The sequence below is a fragment of the Syngnathus typhle genome, linkage group LG10 (genome assembly GCF_033458585.1).
Source record: "Syngnathus typhle isolate RoL2023-S1 ecotype Sweden linkage group LG10, RoL_Styp_1.0, whole genome shotgun sequence".
Taxonomy (NCBI): domain Eukaryota; kingdom Metazoa; phylum Chordata; class Actinopteri; order Syngnathiformes; family Syngnathidae; genus Syngnathus; species Syngnathus typhle.
This window is the reverse complement of record NC_083747.1, coordinates 2,040,211-2,061,540: the sequence shown is the minus strand read 5'-3', so window position 1 is coordinate 2,061,540 and position 21,330 is coordinate 2,040,211. Positions and strand designations below refer to the sequence as shown.

Genomic DNA, 21,330 nt, shown 5'->3' with positions numbered 1-21,330 from the left:
GTTCGCTTTTATCATCGAAACCCAAACTAGAAATTGCCGTTCAAAGTTTCCAAAGGCCTAAATCATGCTCGGAACACCAATTAAACATCAAATTAAATTCGCGAAGGGGTGAAAAAAAACTAAACTAAACAATTAAACATAATAAATCAGGAGTCAAATCTGCATGCGGCGTGACAATGAGGCAATCCATCATATGAACACGAGCCTCTTAAATGTCACTCCTTTGAGTCGCCTTTGTTTGCATTGACGGCACAAAAATGGGTGTCAGGTTTTTACCGGGAGAGACCACCTGTCGCTCAACGGGGAGGTTTTGCGCCCATCTGTAATTAGACTTAATTACTTCTCGTGACGCAGGGTGATGGATTAGCCACGTTTACCTATTAGCATACGCTCGGCTTTGGTTATCCGAGACGGCCCTCGTTAAATACAGTCGCAAATGTAAACGCCTGCCAAATATTCTTTCATTTGCCATATCACATAAATCAAGTAAAAAAAAAATTGGGTAGACTTGTTTAACGGTAAAGGACGAACAAAAAAGTCTCAAGGACAAGTGCCCCAAAATTGAACGGGGAAGTCAATTTAGTTGAAAGTAGCAATTTTGGGTGAATTCCAGGTCTTGTACTTTGACATGTCTCTCGTAGGGGATTCGCCCAAACAAGCCCCAATTGGATGCTGGCAGCTGCGGATGATAAATTGCCAAATCTTTTTTGCACCTCGGAGTCTGTGGGCAGAGCATGCTGTCGGAGTTTGATCATTTTGAGGGTTTCTTGGTTTGTACATTTCAGGCAACAAGTAGTTTTCCAATTTCTAGAACTCGAATGTCAAGAGAAAAAAAATCGAACCTTTGAGCGTTCAACACCGGTGACAAAGTGTCGTCTTCCAAAAACGACAATTATGCACTTTGTTTTTCCGAGAGTGAGGCCACCCAAAGACAATTGGACTGTCAGTGTTTAATGGCTCGGTAGATAGATAACAGTGAGGGTTGACTACAGACCCGAGGCAGTAATACGGTTGAGATTCAAGATGCTGACTTCAAACCGCAGCAAACGGCTCACTGGAGGCCCGGCTCGCTTCCGCAGTCGGGAGCAATTTGCAAGCTTGAAACCGTTTTCGCACGCACGCTATTTTTAGACGCTCCAGTGAGGTGTATGCGCTTGCTCGAGAAACATTTCGTCCAGGCTTCGGGCTTGTTCAAGGAGACACAAACACTTCTGGAATTATTGATAAGCTCACTTTTTGGGAAAACTGAAATAATGCTAGTTTTTGGGGTGCAGTGTTTTGTCACTAGGGAGCTTTGACTTGTAGCCTTAACACAAGACAAAACAAAATGGCCGCCCCTAAAATAGATGAGGGTAGATTTCTACGTTTAATCTATATTCCGCAAGTGCTATAGTAATCAGAATACCATCTTAAGACTTTTTACTTTATTTCCAGTTTAATAAGCTCCAAATTAGAAGGCGCCATAAACTTTCATGAAGCCATGTCAGAAGAAAGACACAAAGTCGGCCATTTTGGTTTTAGGTCATTTGAGGGTCATTTTCACTAGTCCATCAAAAATGAACATTTCCTCCCTAGGGTATGCAAATTTGTGAGGAATTGAAATTTTGGTAATCGCTAGCCGATATTCCATGAAACGCTAAGCTAGTCATGATGAAGAAACCGGCAACAAAGTTTCATGAATTCATAGTACAAAAAGAAAATAGCAAATGCTTAAAATTCCAAACGCAAACAGGAGAGATAGTAAATGAAGTTTGCACAAGAGGCAGATTTTTCGCACGGTCAACAATTTGCGCGTCCTTGAGATACTTAGCTTAGCCACATCCTGGCCGGGCACGTGATGCTAAATAAGAACAGAGGTTCTCAGGGTAAACAAGGTATCTAAATGCTAATAAGGCTGTCTTCTCTTACGTGCGGGCATCATTTAAGACAACTAAAGCCAGCCGGGAAACCGTGGAGACGTCCACCAGCCAATTCCCTCTTTGCTCAAGACCCCAAACGTCATGTTTTGAAGGTACCTAAGTGGCAAGGCGGGGTGAAACTACCTATAATTTGTTCAACAAAAAGCTTTTTAAAGAGAAGCATGTTCAGGGATTAAAGTGGACCTCCATCACAGGAAGCCGGTGCATTTTGTCCGTCTTTTCCGCCGCTGACAGTTGCCAAGAGACGGCGGGAGATGAGCGAGGGGTTTAGACACGGCACGTCTTTTTTTTTTGTTCAGATCTGCACCGCGCAGGCAGACGCACACAACTTCCTGGTAATCAAATATCACATGTTCGTCTTAAAAGGCAGAGCCTTGGTTTCCATTTGCATAATTTGGATGTGGAAACGCGACAATTACACTCTCGGGGTGTTGAGGCGACGCCGCGGGTCGTCCATTAGGTGCACTGAATTGGTGGGTAATTACCTTGTCATCCTAAAAGACAGCGACTGACGCAAACAAATTACGATATACTCGGGTTGAATGATTCATCGTTTTCTGATCAAAATTGCGATTTTAGACAATGAGATTCTGTTGTTGTTTTTGTGGGGTCTTCCTACAACCTACCAAATGTCGACATCAGAAGTAGCATGCTAGTTTATGCTAACGCTATCGCCTCATGAACAAGCTTTGGACATTTTATGGGTTCTATGTTTTTCTTTGGTGGGGTCTTCCTACAACCTGCCAAAGGTCAAAAAACAGAAGTAGCATGCTAGTTGATGCTAACCAATCAGTATTAGCTTTCGTCTCATGTTTTGTATCGTAATTAAAAATATGTGAATAAAGGTTGGGAAACGCCGCCGGGCTTAGAGGATGTTGAAGACTTGGCAGATAGTCTTTCATGTGACAAAGCGTCTGAGGAAGTGTTTCGACTTTCACTTGACATTCCTCTAGTGCGGAGGTTTGAAATGTCGGTGCAGTCGCGACTGGGTCGCCCGCCTGCCTGCTTGGTGGCTTCCTAAGCGAAGGAAGACAAATGCGACATGTCACCCAGGAAACCCTCACAGAGGGTCTGAGAGACACAAAGATAGAAAGATTGGGAGAGCCGCCATGTTAGGCGTATTGTGGAGATTAATGTCAGGATTTGCGTCGCCATGTAGGAAGCGCCGAGATATTACAATGTGCAGTTTGGTATTCCGTTCAAAAAAGAAGAAACCCTGGTTGAAAACACTTTCAAACTCTAACCTTGACTTCCAAATTTAAAGCTTACTTTGAAACCTTGCCACTAGCTTCAAAACTCTGTTATTTGAAAAGCAGCAGCGGTGCAGTGAAAGAGGGGGGGGGGGGGACCCCCGGGGGGGCTTTCAAGGAGAAGTAAAGCAGGAGGAGAATGTAAAGCAATCCAAGGGGAGGTGAGGGCGACGACGGACGCCGCCCACCTTTCGGGAGGCTAATGACAGGAAAGAGGGAACCACCCGCGGGGGTGCCCGCAGGTCGAGGCCTCTTTTTAATTGGTCGTAGGAAAACAAGACGGAGACTTCACGGGGGGGGGGAAAAGTCGAGTGTGAGAGGCCAATTACAGCCACGACTTCAGCCATTTATTATTCATGTGCTTACATACAGGATGGATTACGGTACAGTTTGGTTCATAACGTGTTTGACCACAGCCCAATTTGAAACACAAACCGGACTTTGAACCCCAAACGTTTGTCCCAGGTGTCTCATGTCAGACCTGCAGACCGTCTCCCTTCTTGGATGCCAGCCTACTTGCATGCAAATGTGTGTCTCTCTCCCGGAGGCGTTGTGCATGCGCATATTAATTTCATATTTACTCATCTATTTTTAAACCTGCTGAGTGATGACGGCCTGACACCAGCGAGGCGTCAAAGTCGATTTGATCTAACGCCGTTTGTGTGACTTTCTCACTTTTGAGGAGGAAATGTGCTGCTTATTGTTTCATTGCTTCTGCCACCTCCGCTTTGAACGGATTCATTTCTTTATCGAGTGTTATTGTTTGATTTATACAATAGGGTTTTTTCTCCGACATATAAAAATCCCGAGGTCGAGCGAGGTTATAATAGTTTTGGAGTTTGTATCATAGTTGGTATCTATTTCATTTTGTCTTTTGTTTACTAAATTCAGTTTTTAATTTGTTTTGGATTTTTGTGTCGATTTATTTCATTGATTTTTTTTTTTTTTACTATAATAACTGTAGTCTTCTTGTGGTGGCATCAAAGATGATGTTTGAAGCCGCCCAATAACGTCCCTGATCAATAAATGTCCACCTCGGAACAAGAATGACAAAATCGATGCGATTCTTGCTCTGACACGAGACAACAATCAGCGAGAGTTCATTAAAACCCAACGCTGACACTCTTGATTAAGTGGTATTTACCCTCAGGGACCAGAAAAGAAGAAAGAAGAAGGTTCTATTTTTTTTTTTAATCCGTTCTGTGTGACATGATTAACATGCTTCGTGAGGGTTTCAAATTGCCGTTTGGAATTGGAAATAAATGTTTGGGTTTCAAGACTTGTTTGAAGTTTTAATTTAGGATTCCAAATGCCAGTTTTAATAATTACAATCAAAGCGTAAAGGTCAGAGATATTGCTCGCATCACAAAAGATGTAGTAGCGACTTCTGCGCTTTGCTAGCGGCGTTACGTGAAAACCGCACAATCACCTTCCAGGAAACTTCAGAGTTTATAGTTGAAAAGAAATCTTAAATGCAATAACATTTGTGACGCAATTTAGTAGTTAACTGAAATAGAAACGGCAAGAGTTATTGTTTCTAATCGTTTTTTGTTTGCTAGCTAACGCAAAAACAACAACAGAAATTGTGTTGAGATTTTACAGGGAATTTTATTACCCTTTTGGTTATGGCACTTACTGTAAGTTTTCCACCATAATTCAGGAATGTTCCAGTTATGGTGAAAAAATAAAACCCAGCCTGACACAAAAACTGAAATGAATGTCAACATAAATAACAAGGTCACAGTGCGTAATATCAGTGCAGACAAACACGACGGGTGGCGTCACGCCACCTCCAGCTCCAATTTCCTTCTTAGATTGTTTGCTGCCATCTTTGATTAGGAGCTCTCACTCCATCAGCTATTCGGATTCCAACCCCCGAGGCTAGCGCCGCCGCCGCCGCCGCCGCCGCCGTCCTCATGATGCATCCATATAAACAACCCCCCCAAGCCTCTGTGTGTTTAATGCTCCTGTCTGACTCTTCGCTAACACAATTTCCACGGAAAACCAATTTGTTGCCTGTCAGACGGAAAAGCGTCTATTTTTTTCGCCGTGATTTGTCATAACGGCCATTCGTTTTTCTTGTACGCTACACACGCAAAAATACGCAAGCACTTTTTCACGTTACAAAAGTTTCCAAGTATCAAAAGTTTGGAGTCCCCGACACCAGTTGCGCAGATTGACGTGGAATTGGGCGGACATGTCAATCATAACACCACGCTGGAAAAAGCCTCAGGCAATTAGGACAGGAAGTTGATTTGCAGTAACGATAGACTTTCAACTTCAAGTCATTGCGCGAACGAACCGCTGTGATCTCCGAAGAGGAAAAAAATCGCACGTGTGTGTTTTTAAAAGACGAGATTAACAGCGACTCCCAGAGTGATTAGCGCCCACTCGGGGAAGAAGAGGCCCGCGGCTGTGTTTCCACAGCTAATTGAAAGCGCTCCTTATTTACTCTTCTCTGCTTTTCGCTTCCTGCTCTGATCCTCGTGGCGCGTGCCGTGATAGCTTCTTTCCACCAGGAGTTCTTCTCGCACCAAAGGCAAGAGAACCAAATTAGGAATCACAGAAGGATTAATGCGCCAGTGGTGCAGGAAGATGGAAATGGAGGAAGGGGGGGTGGGGGGTGAGAGGCTTCAGTCATTTTCCATGGCGGCCTATTTCTTCCTGTTAATTCCTTCACGCCTGTTAGTTTTCAAAGCGGCGGCATTGTGGTGCAGTAGGACACTATGATTGAGAAATTGAGAATTATTTTTAGACGAGCGCTCACTTACACCCCCTGAGGACATCATTCTGTTTCTTTTGCTTCTCTGTCAGCACTTCCGTAACACTTGGGAGGACATGCTGGGATGTCAGATTCGCACTATTGTCGCGTCGCTAGCAGACGCAGTTTTCAATCAAGGGGCTTCATTGATTTGGGTTAATAATGTCAATAAATGGATGTAAAGGTCCAGAAGAGAAGGAGTTACTATATAGTGTCCCGGTTGGGTAATTTATCATCAAAATTTGAATTTATAAAAGAAAAAAAAATGGAATATGCATTGTAATATTCTGGTTCTGCCTTTCACGATATGTAGAATAAATAATTAAATAGAGAAAAATTAAATAATAAATACCTAAAATAATTAAAAATATTCCGGTTCTGCCTTTTACGATACGTAAAAACAAAAAACTAAATATAAATAAAAATTTGAATAAATGATGAATAAATAAATAAAATAAATTTCATCTCAATTAAGGGAAATTGGTTCATTTACACATCTGATAATCTCTCGTGGCGGGATGGTTGGGGATGACTGCTCGAAACGTTACCCACGATTGGCAAGTTCTTTATGAAGACATTAGCCAAGGTCTCCCGACTTTACTTTGACTTGAGACGAGAACTCGCCCTTGCGAGATGTTAGCGATTTAGCGTTAGCTGACCTCCAAGGCTGAGCAGCTAATGCCTTTTTATTTAACAACGCCTGGCGATTGCAGCTCGTTAGCCACCGCTAACGCCGCGGCTCTCGGACCAGCGAGCCGACGAGCACGTGCGGCGTCAGCAATCAGCGCTGATTGGATTTTGATCTCCTCCGATTAGGTCTGGAGCACCCAGTCTAATTTAGCAAACCCGACCTGAAGTGAATTCTTAATCACTTGACTATTTGAATTGCAAATTGTCTCAGATCTTTTATTTATCTTTCTTTTTTTTTTTTTTGTAAGACAGTTTTAATTATAGTTAACGACTGCTGCAGCTGCACGCTCAAAAATGTCAACCGTTGACGTTTGTGTGTTTCATCAGTTCTTCTTCAGTAATGATGAGTTATTTTTCTATGCCATGCATATCAATGAACAAAAAGGAGGCCACTTATTAAAGTTGCTAGCCGCAGACAATGTTAAAAGGGCAAAGCGATCATGACAGTCTCCCTGTTTGTGTCTCAGGCGGGACGTCCACGTTGCGTCTGTCGTCGGTGCGAGAGCTGCCGGAACAGTTGCAGGAGCTTTACCAGCAAGGCTTCCTCCTGGCCGCCATCCACCCGTTCATCCACCCCTGCGGCCCGGAATCCAACAGCCCGCAACACCAACTCTACCGAGCCATCTTGGTTCAGATCAACGATGGGTACGTCAGAGCACACTCATTTCTTGGCCAAGTATTATATTGATGTTTCTTTTCAAGAAATGCAAATTGTATGTACGCTTCGATTCTTACAAAATGGCCGCTTTAAAACAAAATGGCAGACTTCCTGTCCAATTTCGGACATTGCCGCTTGAGGTTTTTTTTTTTTTTCCCATGCGCCCTGTTAAAATTGACCCACTCAATCTGTTTAGCTGGTCTCAGTCTCGTTGATGCTTTCAAATATTCTAGGGGGCGCTAGTGAGTAAGAATTGGGTAGTTTGTTCGGTACCCTAAGATATAATATTTTCACCAGGATAGAACGAATAACAAACTTTGATTCTCATGGGGTAGTTGATGGAGAGAACATTTTAAAGATTCAGCAGGGCTTGAATGAAATATTTATTATTCCAAAATGGAGTGTCTTGTGAGATCGGCCACTTGACAAGTTCATTTTAAGCTATTTTGCGGTTTTATCAAGATTGCATTGAAAATAATTGAACGAAATAATCAGTCAATAAGTTTCCGCATTCACATGACTGAAAAAAGTAACCTAAAATGCTTTATTTTTGCATATCTGTCAGATATAAACAGCGCCAACATGCATCGTGAGCACTAATGCAGCTCGAAAACAAGACAGCGCAGTAGTACCTCTCACTTGACTGACGCGAGGGGTAATTTGCCCCCCTCCCCGCGGAGTCCCCACCTCGCCTCAGAAAAAATAGAAAATGTCAACTGTCAAATCCCCCAATGTTCCATTAGGCAGCGATGTGACCAAGTTACACTTGAACAGGCAATGGCTGATGGGAAGTATTCATCATTACTGGCTGATTGTAGGGAGAAGCGGACGACGAAGCGAGTGAGGGGGGGGGGTGATAATGAGGTCCCTACTAAAGAGCAGTAGAGGTGAGCGGCCGGCATGAAATGACTCACAAACAGGTGAAGAAATGTTCTGTGGCACGCTGTATTGTCACAGCAATGGATGGAGGCCATGCATGGATGGCTGGAAGGAAAGAAGGAAGGAAAGGGGGAGTGCTAGAGCAGAGGGGAAAAAAAGAAGAAGAAAGGCACCGGAGGGAGTCGACTTCTCCGCCGGGAGTCTTTTTATAGCCTTGTCGCCTGTTGCACGAGAGAAAGACTTTTATGTTGCAGCGCTGAGTGCACCTCATAAATGTCCACTTATCTGACAGGAAGTGATGTCACAAAGTAAAGGGGTGCGTGAAAAGCTGCAGCGTGGCGTTTAAAAATGACATTTTGAAAGTCTCTTCTTGCTTCAGCGTTTCATTTTTTTCACCCTGAACCTCATCTCGATTTGAGCTCGGGTTCTGAATTTGACAGGTCTCCATTTTCATAGCCAGCGCAAGTCTAGGGCAAAAAAAGGGACGTTTGCGCCGTTGAGGGGGTGAACACAGCCGACGGGCTTCTTGCCTTCCTGCTTGGTCACAGCGGGCACAAACAAGTCATCCATGAACCCCAGACAGCAGCAATTTTATTTACTTTTATATTCCGTTTGTGGAATATGTTTTAAGCGGCAACATCTATCTCAAGGGGCGGCCATTTTGTCCCTTGCCGTTGACTGGAAAATAACCTTACAGTGCCGAAGGGCTCAGCTTGGAAAGGTCACATGACCAAACTAAAAAAACACGTATGCCGTGATTGGTTGATTTGTGTATGCTGCCCCCGGTGGCAAAACACCCGAAGAAGAATGTCGTCGTGTCCTCCACGCCGGATGCGTTCTGAACCTTTTCCCGTCCAAATCAAATTACGGCGCATTAGAGCTCTCGATGGCTGGATTGTCCGAGGAGCCATTGTCACGACTCTCGGCGCACAAATGACAAAATTGACTTTTTTTTTCTCCCCTCGCTATCCGGTGGCGTGTTCATGCTAAAAGCTTTTCATTTCATCTTCTTCTTGACGCAGTAACTCGAGAAGAGATTTTAAAAAGTACGCGTATAAAACCAGCTCCCTGGACGATCGCAAACGGAGCACAAGGGTGTAAAAATAGATTCAATGCAATGTATGATTCATAACCTCATGTTTGTATTAGCCTTTGATGTCATCGACGCCGAAAAAAAAAGATTTCTTTTTTCTACATTATATGGCAGTATCTAGGCGGGATAAAAAAAATCTCACATTTCATTTTCTCTGTTTTACATTTTGGATCATAACTATGTGCAAAAAAAAATAACAACTAATCTTTTACACAGCAAATGGAATTCTAGTGACATTGATTTGCTCTTGCTGTTAAAACTGTCACCATGACGACCACAATGCTTTCCCCCTTCCAGACCCACCAAGGTTTTTGTTCCTATTATGCAATTTTCGTTTCAGAATTCATAACTACCCAGGTGTCTTCATAAAAAGCCGCCCGGCATTCAAACACTCAAAGAATGAAGAATTACAGCCCACTTATCATCCATAAAGACGCTTACAATTGACATTTACAATATAATGCACGTCGATTATGATGCAATTCACTCCAATTGTGATGCGATCCTGCAAAACGATTCGATCCATTCACGATACCTTCACTCCCATTATGATTCACTCTGGTTTCAATACGATTCACTGCAATTATGATACGATTCACTCATCACAACGTGATACGATTAATTCATATTCGAATATGATTCAGTCCAATTCCAATGTGATTCACTCCAATTATATGAGTCACTCCAACGATCTAATAAAATTGATGGTTTAGGCCATTTACAATATATTTCACATCAACTATGATAGATAAATAAATAGATAAATAAATAGATAAATAGATAAATAAATACATAAATAAATAGATAAATAAATAGATAAATAAATAGATAAATAAATAGATAAATAAATAGATAAATAAATAATCCGATACGGATTCAATTCATTCTGGATCTAAATACGATTCTTTTCCATTACCACAATGCAATACAATGGACTCCAGTTACTGTTTGATTCACTAATTACTATACAATTCTATTTAATGTCTACTCAATTCCACTTTCTAAAAGGTTTCTATGGCGATGAAAGTAACTGCACAGATTGGCATCCGGTGCGTCAAAAGTCAGCAAGTGTCAACTTCTCTGCACGCGAGAACGAACACCAGAAGCTCTAATGCACCCTGCTGTATATCGGGCGACTTCACTCTTGTCACGCGCACACACACAAACACGCACGCGGTGAGGAAAAGGCCGTTCGGGGCTTCTTGTCAACAGGATGAGCAGCAGGGAGATGGAAACAGCAACGTTCTCCTCCTGGGGGCCGATGTGGGAGAAGATCGGAGGGGAAACGTCGTCTTATAAATAGAAAGCAGCCTGCTTGAAGATGCTTGAGTGTGTGCGTGAGGAAATTTGCATGGAATTTCCTGCCTTCACGCGTCTTGCCTTTCATCTGCGAGACTCTTTAAGTTGGTTACATTGTCATTGTCGCCTCCCGCAGGCCAACAATCCCAGCAGCAAATGTTTACACGCTGCCTGCGTTTACACGGCCACAGAGAACACGTTTTTTTTTTTTAAATCTCTATTTGAACTTCTCCTGAAAGTCGAAGTGTTCTCCCCGCAGGGTGGACAGGAGGCAGGCGGTGTGCCCGCCGTGCAGGCTGCAGTTGGAGCAGTGTGTGCCCGCAGAGCAGGTGCCAACCCCGGAGCTCATCCAGGGCTACGTCAAAAAGGTAACAACTCAAACAGCATATAAGCCATGAACAGTCACCTCAAATATAGTACGATTCAAATTTATTCAATCGATTGCACGATTGTGGAAAACTTTGATGATTTGATTCACACCAATCTCGATGTGATATGATTCACTCCAGTTGGGATTCATTACATTTATGATTCACTCCAGATTGCGTGCAATAAGAGTCACTCCAGTTTTCATACGATGGTACAATCAATTCCAGATATGGTGGAAAAGATTCACTTTGATGATTTGATTCACACCAATCACGATGCGATGAGTCACTCCGGTTGGGATTCATTACATTTATGATTCGCTCCAGATTCCGTGCAATACGAGTCACTCCAGTTTTGATACGATTTCAATCACTCCGCATTTAGTGGAGGATTCACTCAATTGACTGACTCCAACCGCGATTCAGTCACGTGATACGAATCCTCCCAATTAGCTGAAACGGTTCACTCAGTAACATTACGATTTACTCCAATCACGAAACATTGATTTATTTCCCCCTAATTTGAACTCAATGCGATCATCTTAATTTGAGTTCTTCATCTTCTCCAACATCTAACCTGTTTGCAAACACCGCCGGGATGTTGGCACCCCAACACCCCGCCCCTGGAAGTTTCCCCCCCTCAAACCCTCTTTGCCCTTCCATTAGTCATGCCTCCGCCATCCTGTTGGACCTCATTACCGCTGCTTATCGTTTTCATCTGCTGAGCTGAGCGGGAAAGCTGGAATTCTATTCCAACTGAGACTTACAGGGATGACTTTTCCCTTCTCTATCATTATTTTAGCTTTCTCTCAATCTCTGTCATTATCCGCCGGCCTGCGTCATGACCTTCACATGCCTTCTCCGTAATATCGGCGGCGGGAGGAAATGGGGAAAAATTCCAACTTGTTGTTACCCCGCCGGCGGGATGATTCCGGAATATTGTTCTGCGGAGTTTGCGCTTGGCAATCATCTTGGCTAACGAAGGGGAAAGCAAGCGGCGCATAGTGCTTTGACCTAAAAGGCGTCTGGCTCACCTTCTCGGTGTTGACGCCGCGGGAAACGGTCGGGCCCGAGGTCACGTTTGACGGGTGCATCTGTCGGCGGCTGATCCAGACGGAAATATCTCAACTGTGTCATGAATATATCACGGTGACACCCGCAGCAATCATTCCTGATCCCAGGAGGTCTGCGCTTCATCGGCACGACTCCTCGCATCGCGAGGCGCACATCAGACACCGAAGTTAGCGGTGTGAAATTTCAGGAGCAACCCAAAAAAAAAAAAAAGTTACAGCTCAATTTAATTGAATGTTAGCAAAATAAATGAGCACAATGGGCTCCAAACTGAATATTTGAACATTTACATTCATACAATAACATTATGGGCTATAAAATAATGACTAAAAGGAGCTAATGAACATATTTCCACAGTGTCATTATTTTTTTTCTACAGGCAGATGTTTTGATAGCAGATCTCATTAGATTGCCAAGCTAATACCGCGGGTGTGCTTTGGATGGCGTTATTGGAATTAATGTGTGTGTTCTACTTGGTCAAGCAAGGCCTTTAACAAAATGATGTTAATGACGATAGCGTTATTGAAAATGAATTCATTCAAATGCGCCGGTGCTCTCCGTTCATCGCCCCCCTCCGCCGCCCCGTGTATTATCCTTAAATGAAAAAACAAGCTTTTATCTGTGTGATTCCATTTGGGCGCATGGCAAGAAGCAGCGTGGCGTGGCAGCCGTCGCCTCGCATCAAGCAATGAGACTGGGAAGCCATTTGACTGTTTTCCAATTTAATTTCATAGTGAATAACCTGCAATTTGATTTTTATTCTCTTCCATCACGGAGATGGCGGTGGAAGGCTGCCATCATTTTTTTCGAGGGAAGGCGTGTTTGGATGCCGAGAATGGCGGCCATTAACGTTCTTCCGCGGCAAACGGCTCGATCTTTCTCTCTGGAACAATTGCAACATAAAATGCCAGTCGACGGGAAGGCAATCTGAGGGGGGGGTGCTGACTTTTGAAAATCTTCCAGTTGCCTTCCCAAATGTTGTCGGAAATGATTATAAAATGTGTGTTTCAAACTAAAATGAGGCCTAATTTCGTGAAACTAGCCTGGGTTTTCAAATGGCTGCTAACGTGTCTGACTGTCTTTCTCCCCAACAGCAGATCCAGGACGCGGCTGAGCAGGGTGTCACATTTGTGGGCTTCGTGCAAGAACCCTACGGGGCACCCTGCACCATGATCCGAGAACCAGACACCCCCTCGCTTTCCCTGCACTCCAGCCCCAGCTCTGTGCTGGGCTCCCTGGGGAGCTGCAGCCCCTCCGACCCCTCCAGTCCCACCCGCCACGGACATCCAGAAAAGGAGACAAACGCGTGCGAGAACTCGGGGAATCACTCGGGGGGACTCTCCGTGGCTTCGTCACCGATATCTGAGGAGTTGACGGAGGAGGCGGAGTCGCTGTGCCAGAACAACAGCGCACCAGAGACAAAGCAGCGGAGCAGATACCAGCAGAGAACCTGTGGTGAGTGGTAACCATGGTTACCATCTTTCAATTTCAAAAAACAATATCCATGTATTATTATTTTTTTCCAATCAATAACTTCAATCTGCCTTCACACAGTTTCTGCAAAATGGTAGAACCAGAATTTCTCAGCGTGTGCCTTTCTTGCAAAGAAGAACATTGCTGAGGCCTTCCACCATCAGATAATTAGATGTCATCATCAACTAGAAAAGAAAAGTATTCATCTCCTCAACCCGGTCGCAGGAAGCCAACAAGCGTTTGTGTTATTTTGTGCGAGTAAACCCCCTCCATCCCTCCCCTCCCCTCCAACTACACTAATTGGTCCGTGGAGGGTCGGCAAAGGTCATCATTCCCGTCTGCGCGCAGCTTGTGGAGCCACAAAGACACGGCGGACATTTTTATCCTGCCCGACAAATCCAAACAATCGCGATAAGGATGTAACACACAAAGCGCTAACGAGCTGTAATTAATAGGGGTGTAAATCGCGGGTTTTGTCACGATACGATATAATATCGATATAAAGAACTGCGATACGATATTTGCCGATATCTTAAAGCCTGCTGCGATTCATTCACGATATATCGCGATATAGTGCTCTACGATCGATTTTTTTTTTTTTTTTTAATAAAAAATATAGAACAATATCCTGATTTATAACAATTCATACGCAAAATCAACAAGGTACTGCAAACTCTTTATTTGGGAAATTACAAGAGTATTGTAGTATACAAATTGCTTACTTTAACACTGAACTTTGATGTCGTGTTTTTTCTTTAAATGTGCGGCGAGATTTGTGCTCCCTGAATATTTGATCCCCGCATGGCAGGATTTACAAACTGCACGTGTCTTGTCCGTTGAGCCATCTTTTCTTTGGAATCCAAAGTGCTTCCAAACGAATGACTTGAAGCCTAAAGGGGAGCAAATTTCCTCGTCTTTTTGGACACTAGCCATAGCACCAGCCCAGGAGCCGCGTACTAGTTGTTGACTCCCCCCCCCCCCCCCCCTTTCACGTGCCTGCTCTGCTCACAACACAACAACGCCGCGCACTGCTCCCTGCTCCCGGAAAGAGGAAGCGAGCAACAATGAACTGGATTTCAAAATAAAGTCGCGTCTAATGTCCGAGGTCAAACACGGCGATATAAATCGATGTTTACCTTTAGCATCGATGCCAATAAATCGTAGAGCATTATATCGATTAATCGATGTGTATCGATGTATCGTTACACCCCTAGTAATTAAGATAGCAAAAGGTCAAAATGTCTAATCGGGGGGGAAAAGGACACAATTGCTTGACTCATTTGACTGCGAGTCATTTCAGTGGCTCTGTTTATTTCTAATGGTCATGAATAAACCAATTGGAGCGGTCATATTAATCGTGGATGACGGGCCGCAAATGTCCCCGGGGCCGCAGTTTGAACACCTTTGTCTTTTGAAGTAGCACGAGCGCAGCCACACGCTTTCCCGCTATTGCCTCAACATTACGCCATAGCACTCCGCCTCGGGCCGTAATCCTCCAAAAAAAAAACAATCATTCCGCTTAAAGAATATCTTGAAGAGAAAGCCCAATTAGCACGTCTGCGAAATAATCCGCAACTGTTTCGTCGGGTTCCTCGCAGGCCTCACGTGAATAGCGCCCACCCGTCCACGACGGTCTATGCACAACTTGAACAGATGGCGACGCCCACTTCACCCCCGAGAGAGAGCAGATCATGTATGCTGTGCCATGGGAGGAAAAAAAAAAAAAAAACACGAAATGTATGTGTGACTCGTATGAAACACGGCATGACACGTCTCCATCTGGGCGTCCATCTTTCTCGGTTGAGCCCAGACGCTGCGAGAAGTGGAGGCCCCGTGCCAAGCTCCCATGTCGCTTGGTTTCTTCGCTCCAACGCCTCGAGCTTGGGCCGGCTTGATCCCCGAGCGTCGCGGCCAGCGTTGGCACACCAAGAGAGAGGAAGCGAGACGTGACCGGAAAAGCTTGGCAGGCTTTGATTGATCTGTCCCACAGGAGCTTTCTCGCTCCGATTAGACAAATGTAACATTAATAGGTTGAATCACTCGGTGCTTTGCCTCGTGGCCATCCGTGCGTGCCGTCGACTATCTGGCTGTGCATTAGTTCTTGTGTTTTTATTGGGGTGTGCCAAGCGAGGTTATATTATTTTGAGGATTTTTCATTTTGGTTCATTCTTAGTCCATTGAGTGGATTTTTTTATTTTTTCATTTAGTTTGTTTTCATTAGCAGGTTTAATTGTTTGCATTAGTTTTAGTTGGTCTTTTTTATTTTAGTTTTTATTATTTTTAGTATTAATTTTATATATATTTTTTTAAAAACACGTGTATTTCATGTGCGTAAAATTTAAAATTTAAAAAAATATTTTTATTGCTGTTGTTGGCCATTTTCAAGTTAAAGCAAAGAATGAGTCAAAACTTCAAATAAGTCGACAGCAAGTGACGGAAATGGAAATTCGATGATGCATAACGGACCATAATGACCATTTTAGTGCTTTGCTCCAGAGCACAAACACCGCTCCGACATCTCCAGCAAAACGCGCCGAGTCAGCAGAGGAAGGTCACACGAGCTCAACCAAGACAACTTATTTTGTCTTTACGTATTATCTGTGAAGCGCAAGGCCTCTGCTAAATGATTGATGTTATTTGCTGCTGAGGCCGTTGGAGATAAAGAAACGTAAACGTATCTGCTCATCTGAAATTTTGTACTCTCGGAGGTTGGGCGTCATCTGATATCTTTATTATGTCGCATCGCCGTTTCAAAATCGGGCCTCGTTTTCAGTATCGTCCACACACCGAAGCTAAAGTTCACAATCGATCAGCTTTATTTTGTGTCTCCTGCGACGGTATATTCTTTAGTCGTAGTCGCCGGTGGACAATTTCTTTTTTTTTTTCGGCTTTGAAGACAATGTTTCTAGTTTTGTTCATCTCTATGAAATCATTCACTTGCTAAGTGTGCCGTGACCAACTGGGGGCAGTATAATATAATTTATTCATGGCGGAGGATAAAGAACGCATGCGTGTGAATATTGCAATCGCCGTCTACATATTTCTCGAGCTCGTGTTCAAATATTGGACATGCTAATTATGTTAGTAGTTAGTCTGCGTTAGCATTAAGCTAGCAGAATTTAAGTCAGAGTTGCGCGCTGGTGGCTTCGTTAGAATTCCGCAGCGACTGGCCGAAATGTCAACATTTGGCGGGGAGACTTTGGCGTCCGGCCGCCTCGTCCGTCACACCAGCTTGACGGGAAGCGCTTATGAATGATTCATCTTTGCCCACGCGCTGACACCGGGACCGAGCTCTGAAACCCACTTCGGGATCTGTTTATGTGCGAGTTGTTTGTTTTCTTGTGTTTGTTGTTTTATGTATTCTACTTTTTTTTTTTTTTTTTTTACATTTCCTGTGCGTTTGTGCCAATCTTGGGTCGTGTCTAATTCTGCTTTCCATCTGCTCGACTGTGGTTCAGGTGCACTCACTAACCGCCTCCTTCATCTGCTCGGCACTCGGCTTTTGTCTTTTTTTCCTCCTCGGTGACTGCAAGCAGAGCAAAACTATTTCCACCAAAGGAAGAAGAAAAAAAAAAAACACTCCCACCTGGCCTGTCTTTGATACAGGAACACGTGCGCTCTTTTCTCTTCTCTCCCCCTAAGCCGTCTGCATTATGTATACGCTTCCTCTTGATGTAAACAGCCAGCCGGCGGCAGAGCCTTTAATGCATTATTCACTCAGTCTAGCCGCAAATTAACTCGCAGTGTAAACGCTCCCTCTTAACTCGCTGCGTTCCTGGAAAAAAAAAAAAAACAATCGCGGGAAAATTGCGAGCTGCTATTAATTCGCCGCACGCTCGGGTCGGAGCGAAGAGACGCGACAAAAGGGGGATCGGATTTTTTTGCACGTCAGCACATATCGCGCCGGCCGAGTGTATGCTAATCATACAGAACAGACGGAGCAAAGAGTCACCGAAAGTTCTGACTTTGTTTTAATGACCTGAGTGACTTGGTAGTCTCACAGGATGCTGCAAATCACGATCGAGCGTAGACTTTGAGTTCAAGGCCGCGAGTCGATACAGTCTGGGAACAAAAACACACGAGAAATAACTTTACACACCGCACTTAGCACTGGTGTGCGCAAGGATGCTAGCAAGCTGCTACAAGCTAGCTCATATTTGTCTTTTCTCTCCACAGGGGCTGAACTTCTGGCTTTGTTCAACCACCCGGCGGTGCGTGAGGGTGGCACGGTGAAGTACTACACGGTCAAGGTGCCGCTGCGAGTGCACGCCGGCATCAACGGCGGCGGCGGCGGCGACGTCCGAGAGGTGGAAGCGAACTGGCTGGATCACATGACGCAGCACTTTAACAACGGAGCCTCGCTGGTCGACGGACACTTCTACCTCGGAGACGTTGACGGTAAATAACGGGCGGCCGTCTGGCTTTCCTTGCCGGCATTCAAACTATTTCCTGTTTGGGTTCTTTGGTGGGGCATGGCAATGAGTGTCAACAAGCTGCAAGTCGTTCATCTGGCAACGTGAACATCTGGAAATGGATTTTACGCATGAAAGCCTCCTGCCCAGCTTTGTGTTGTGTAGAAGAAGAATAAAAGCTGCCATACTCGGGTGCTGCTGTTTTGGTTAGCAACAGAATCCAAATGGGCCAAGATGCGAATTAACTCTCAGCCGTGTGTAAACTACGGCATAGTTCGGAAGAAGCTCGGCCGCAAAATGATGCGAGCTAGCCTCCGTTTAGTAAACAAACATCAGTGTCATGTTCCCGCGCTGTGACCTTTTTCCAGCAGATGTTCCAGCACCTTCCCATCTTCCATCTGATCCGCTTTGTTCTAGAGATCGCCGCGAGTGCTCTTTGTACACGAGTGTTGTCATGGTGACATCGCGGCCGGCCTGCTGTCGTCGTTTGCATACGCATGTCGTGCGCAGTGCGTGTGTTAGATTAGGTCATATTTTCGTCTGTGTGTGTTTGGCTGTGGCCGCAGGTAATACAAATGTATTAAATTGACCCAAATGCATTAAACGTTGACATACGAGCGTGCACACACACACACACACACACACACACACACACACGTCGTCACCAGAGTGGAGTTTCCTGAGCAAGACGTGCAGAAGTGCAAAACAGGACTGTGTGTCTTTTGTTACCCGAATGGCTTAATCTCGCTCGCTCGCTCTGTGTTGTGAGGATTTAGTCTTTTCCGTTTCTTTTTTTTCCCCTTGTCACACAAACGCCTGAGCCGCTATTCAACATGCGCCACACTCGGCTCGCCGCGCGTTCTAAATTTGAGCAAGGACGACAAACACGCTGCCACTCAAATCAGCCCACGTGCACATTTTTTGTATGTCATGAAAAAGGTTGAGCAAAGTGTTGCTGTTAGTTCGTGTTGTTGGACTTGTGGGGCGTTCAATTGCTTAAACAAAACGCAGGAATGTCCACTGATATCGTCCGACCTATATATTAGAAAAATTAATTAACATATTATACATTCAAATGAAATGAATGTATCAAATAAAAATGATGTGTTAAAATTAAATGAGTTAATTCAATAAATATATTAAATTAAGATTAAATGAATGCATTGAAATTAAATAAATGTTTCTAAAATGAAAATCGAATTAATTTTACATTCGAATCATTTGAATACATTATAATTAAAACTTGCTTTCATTAAAATTTAAACCGATGTATTAAGTTAACATGTAAAAAATCACACGGTAATGTATTAAAAATAAATGTTTTTAAATTGAATTAACACATTAAAGTAACAATTCATGTTCTTCAAGTGCATGTTGCCCCTCTTAGCTGCATAGCTCCAAAATACGATGCGTCTAATGCCGGAATCCAGAAAGATGCAGGTGCATAACAAACACCTAATAAATAAATAAATCGCCATTGACGACAAGGAAAGCAGCACCGGGCTAATCCCTTTGTTACACATCGCAAGCTGTGTTGGACTAGCTAAAGGATTAGTCAGCATCCACAAACATTACTGTTGCTACTCCCGTATTATCATCTAGAGCAGGAAATAATCATGACTTGAATGATTATTTCAATCTTTGCCTTCCTTTAACTATTTGAGACGGTCAAAAGAATTACACTCAAGCATCTATGTGGGTCGGTTATATTTACAAGTCATAAAGCAAGGAGGAGCTTCATTTAGACAAAACTAGTGCTTTGGTATCGATAGACAACGACAGCTTTTTTTGCAGTAGGGACTCAATTGCTCACAGATGTTTGCTATTCGCAGCACATCACTCAATTGTCTTTTACTGCCATGTAAATTCTGCCTAGCAACAGAGATTAGCAGCCCGCGTACCAGCTACACGCACACAAACACACACACAGGTTCACCAGACCCCGTCCCGTCCACTGTGTGAAATATAAATGAGCTGTCAGCGCCGCTCCCGGCCTCCATTTTGAAACGGGCAGACATGACCTGGTCACACGGCTTTCTCCGAGCCTTAATGCGCACGCACTAATGAGCACAAAATGATGTGCATTTCATTTCACACAATCATTTATTGATTAACCACCCAGAATGCATCGCTCCGACATGAAACGTCGGAGTTTGCCCGGCGGTGCGGCTTTCCCCTGTAAATGTGTCAAACGGCAAAATCCAGAAGCTCCGTCACACTTTACTCACCCGGAAAATGTCGTGCAAAACGTGAACTCTACACATTTCGAGAATGCGGCGATTTGATTGGTTGACAGAGAATGGTCACTCCAGAATGGGTAGAGGAAAAAAAATAAGTCTGGATGCTTTGATGGGGGGGCGGGGGGTCTGGAGTGAACAATGTCTGCATTTGAGGGAGCCAGCAGATGTCTGAAGCGTCTTCAATTGAGAGTGCACCAGCCCCTAATTAGGTTTTGGGGAGGCATCCCCCCCCCTCCTCCTCGCTGTCTGTCTTTCCTGTCGCTCTAGCCATAGGCCCCGCCCCTCCCCACCAACACTATTATTGGGGTCTCGTAATGAAATGTGGAGTGTCTTGTGTTGCGTCTGGGCTCGGGCAAACTGTATTAGCGTGGAAATGGCAGGCCAGTAATGAGAAAGCACTCAGGGCCAGCCTGGATGACCGTGCGCCAATTGCCCAACACACGTGTGTGCGTGTGCGTGTTGAAAAGGAATAACAAGAAATGCGGCGGGGAGGGTTCGGGTGGGTCATGAAGGCCAGTCTGTCTGGGATGAGATGCAAAGGGAACGTATCAGCAGCGTTGGAGCATGTTTGAGATCATGTGACCCGTTTTTGCTCTGGCTGTCAAAGACAAATTTATTAATACTAAAAATGATTTATTTCTTTTTTTCATTGCAGATTTGCTTCCCAAGTCGGTGGAGAGCGTCTTTGTGTTCCAGGAAGCCAGCCAAGGCGAGGCCAATACTACCTACGACGCCATCGTGGTGGAGCAGTGGACCGTCATTGACGTAGGTTGTCAGAGTATATATGAAGTATTTGATTTCAAATCATATCTGATGTCCAAAACAAGATTTGGGGGTTGTTCGGAAGAAGCCGAATCAAAACAAGCTTTGGTTCTTTCATGCAACAATTTGACCCTTTCTGTGTAGATTTGTACAATTTCTCTCCTTTTTATTGCTTTTCTGCTTGTTTGTGGAATGAAACGTTGAAACATGCAGTACATCTTATTGACATATTGAGCGTCCGTGTGCGGGCCCGTGTGTGTCAGTCGCGGTAAACAAGCGCTTATCTTCTCCTGATTAGATCTTCCGTCAGCAAAGGTTTGGTGTTAAAATGGATTTCTGTCCAGTGTGTTTAAAAAGTGTGTGTGTTATATACTGTATGTGTGTATACGGATGCTATCTCGCTAATGGAATTTTGACTTTTCTCAGTGTGAAAGGACGTTTTCTTGTCCCACCAA

General features: G+C 44.2%; 1 protein-coding gene across 1 annotated transcript in view; it reads left to right on the top strand.

The window, feature by feature from the left end:
- Nucleotides 1–21,330, top strand: part of LOC133160574 (raftlin-like) — a 38,622-nt gene that overhangs the window by 9,762 nt on the left and 7,530 nt on the right. The window contains exons 3-7 of the mRNA XM_061288349.1: nt 7,088–7,265; nt 10,809–10,917; nt 13,083–13,443; nt 17,638–17,859; nt 20,769–20,878. Of these exons, the coding sequence (XP_061144333.1) occupies nt 7,088–7,265; nt 10,809–10,917; nt 13,083–13,443; nt 17,638–17,859; nt 20,769–20,878 (980 nt within the window). The remainder of the gene's footprint in view (nt 1–7,087; nt 7,266–10,808; nt 10,918–13,082; nt 13,444–17,637; nt 17,860–20,768; nt 20,879–21,330) is intronic.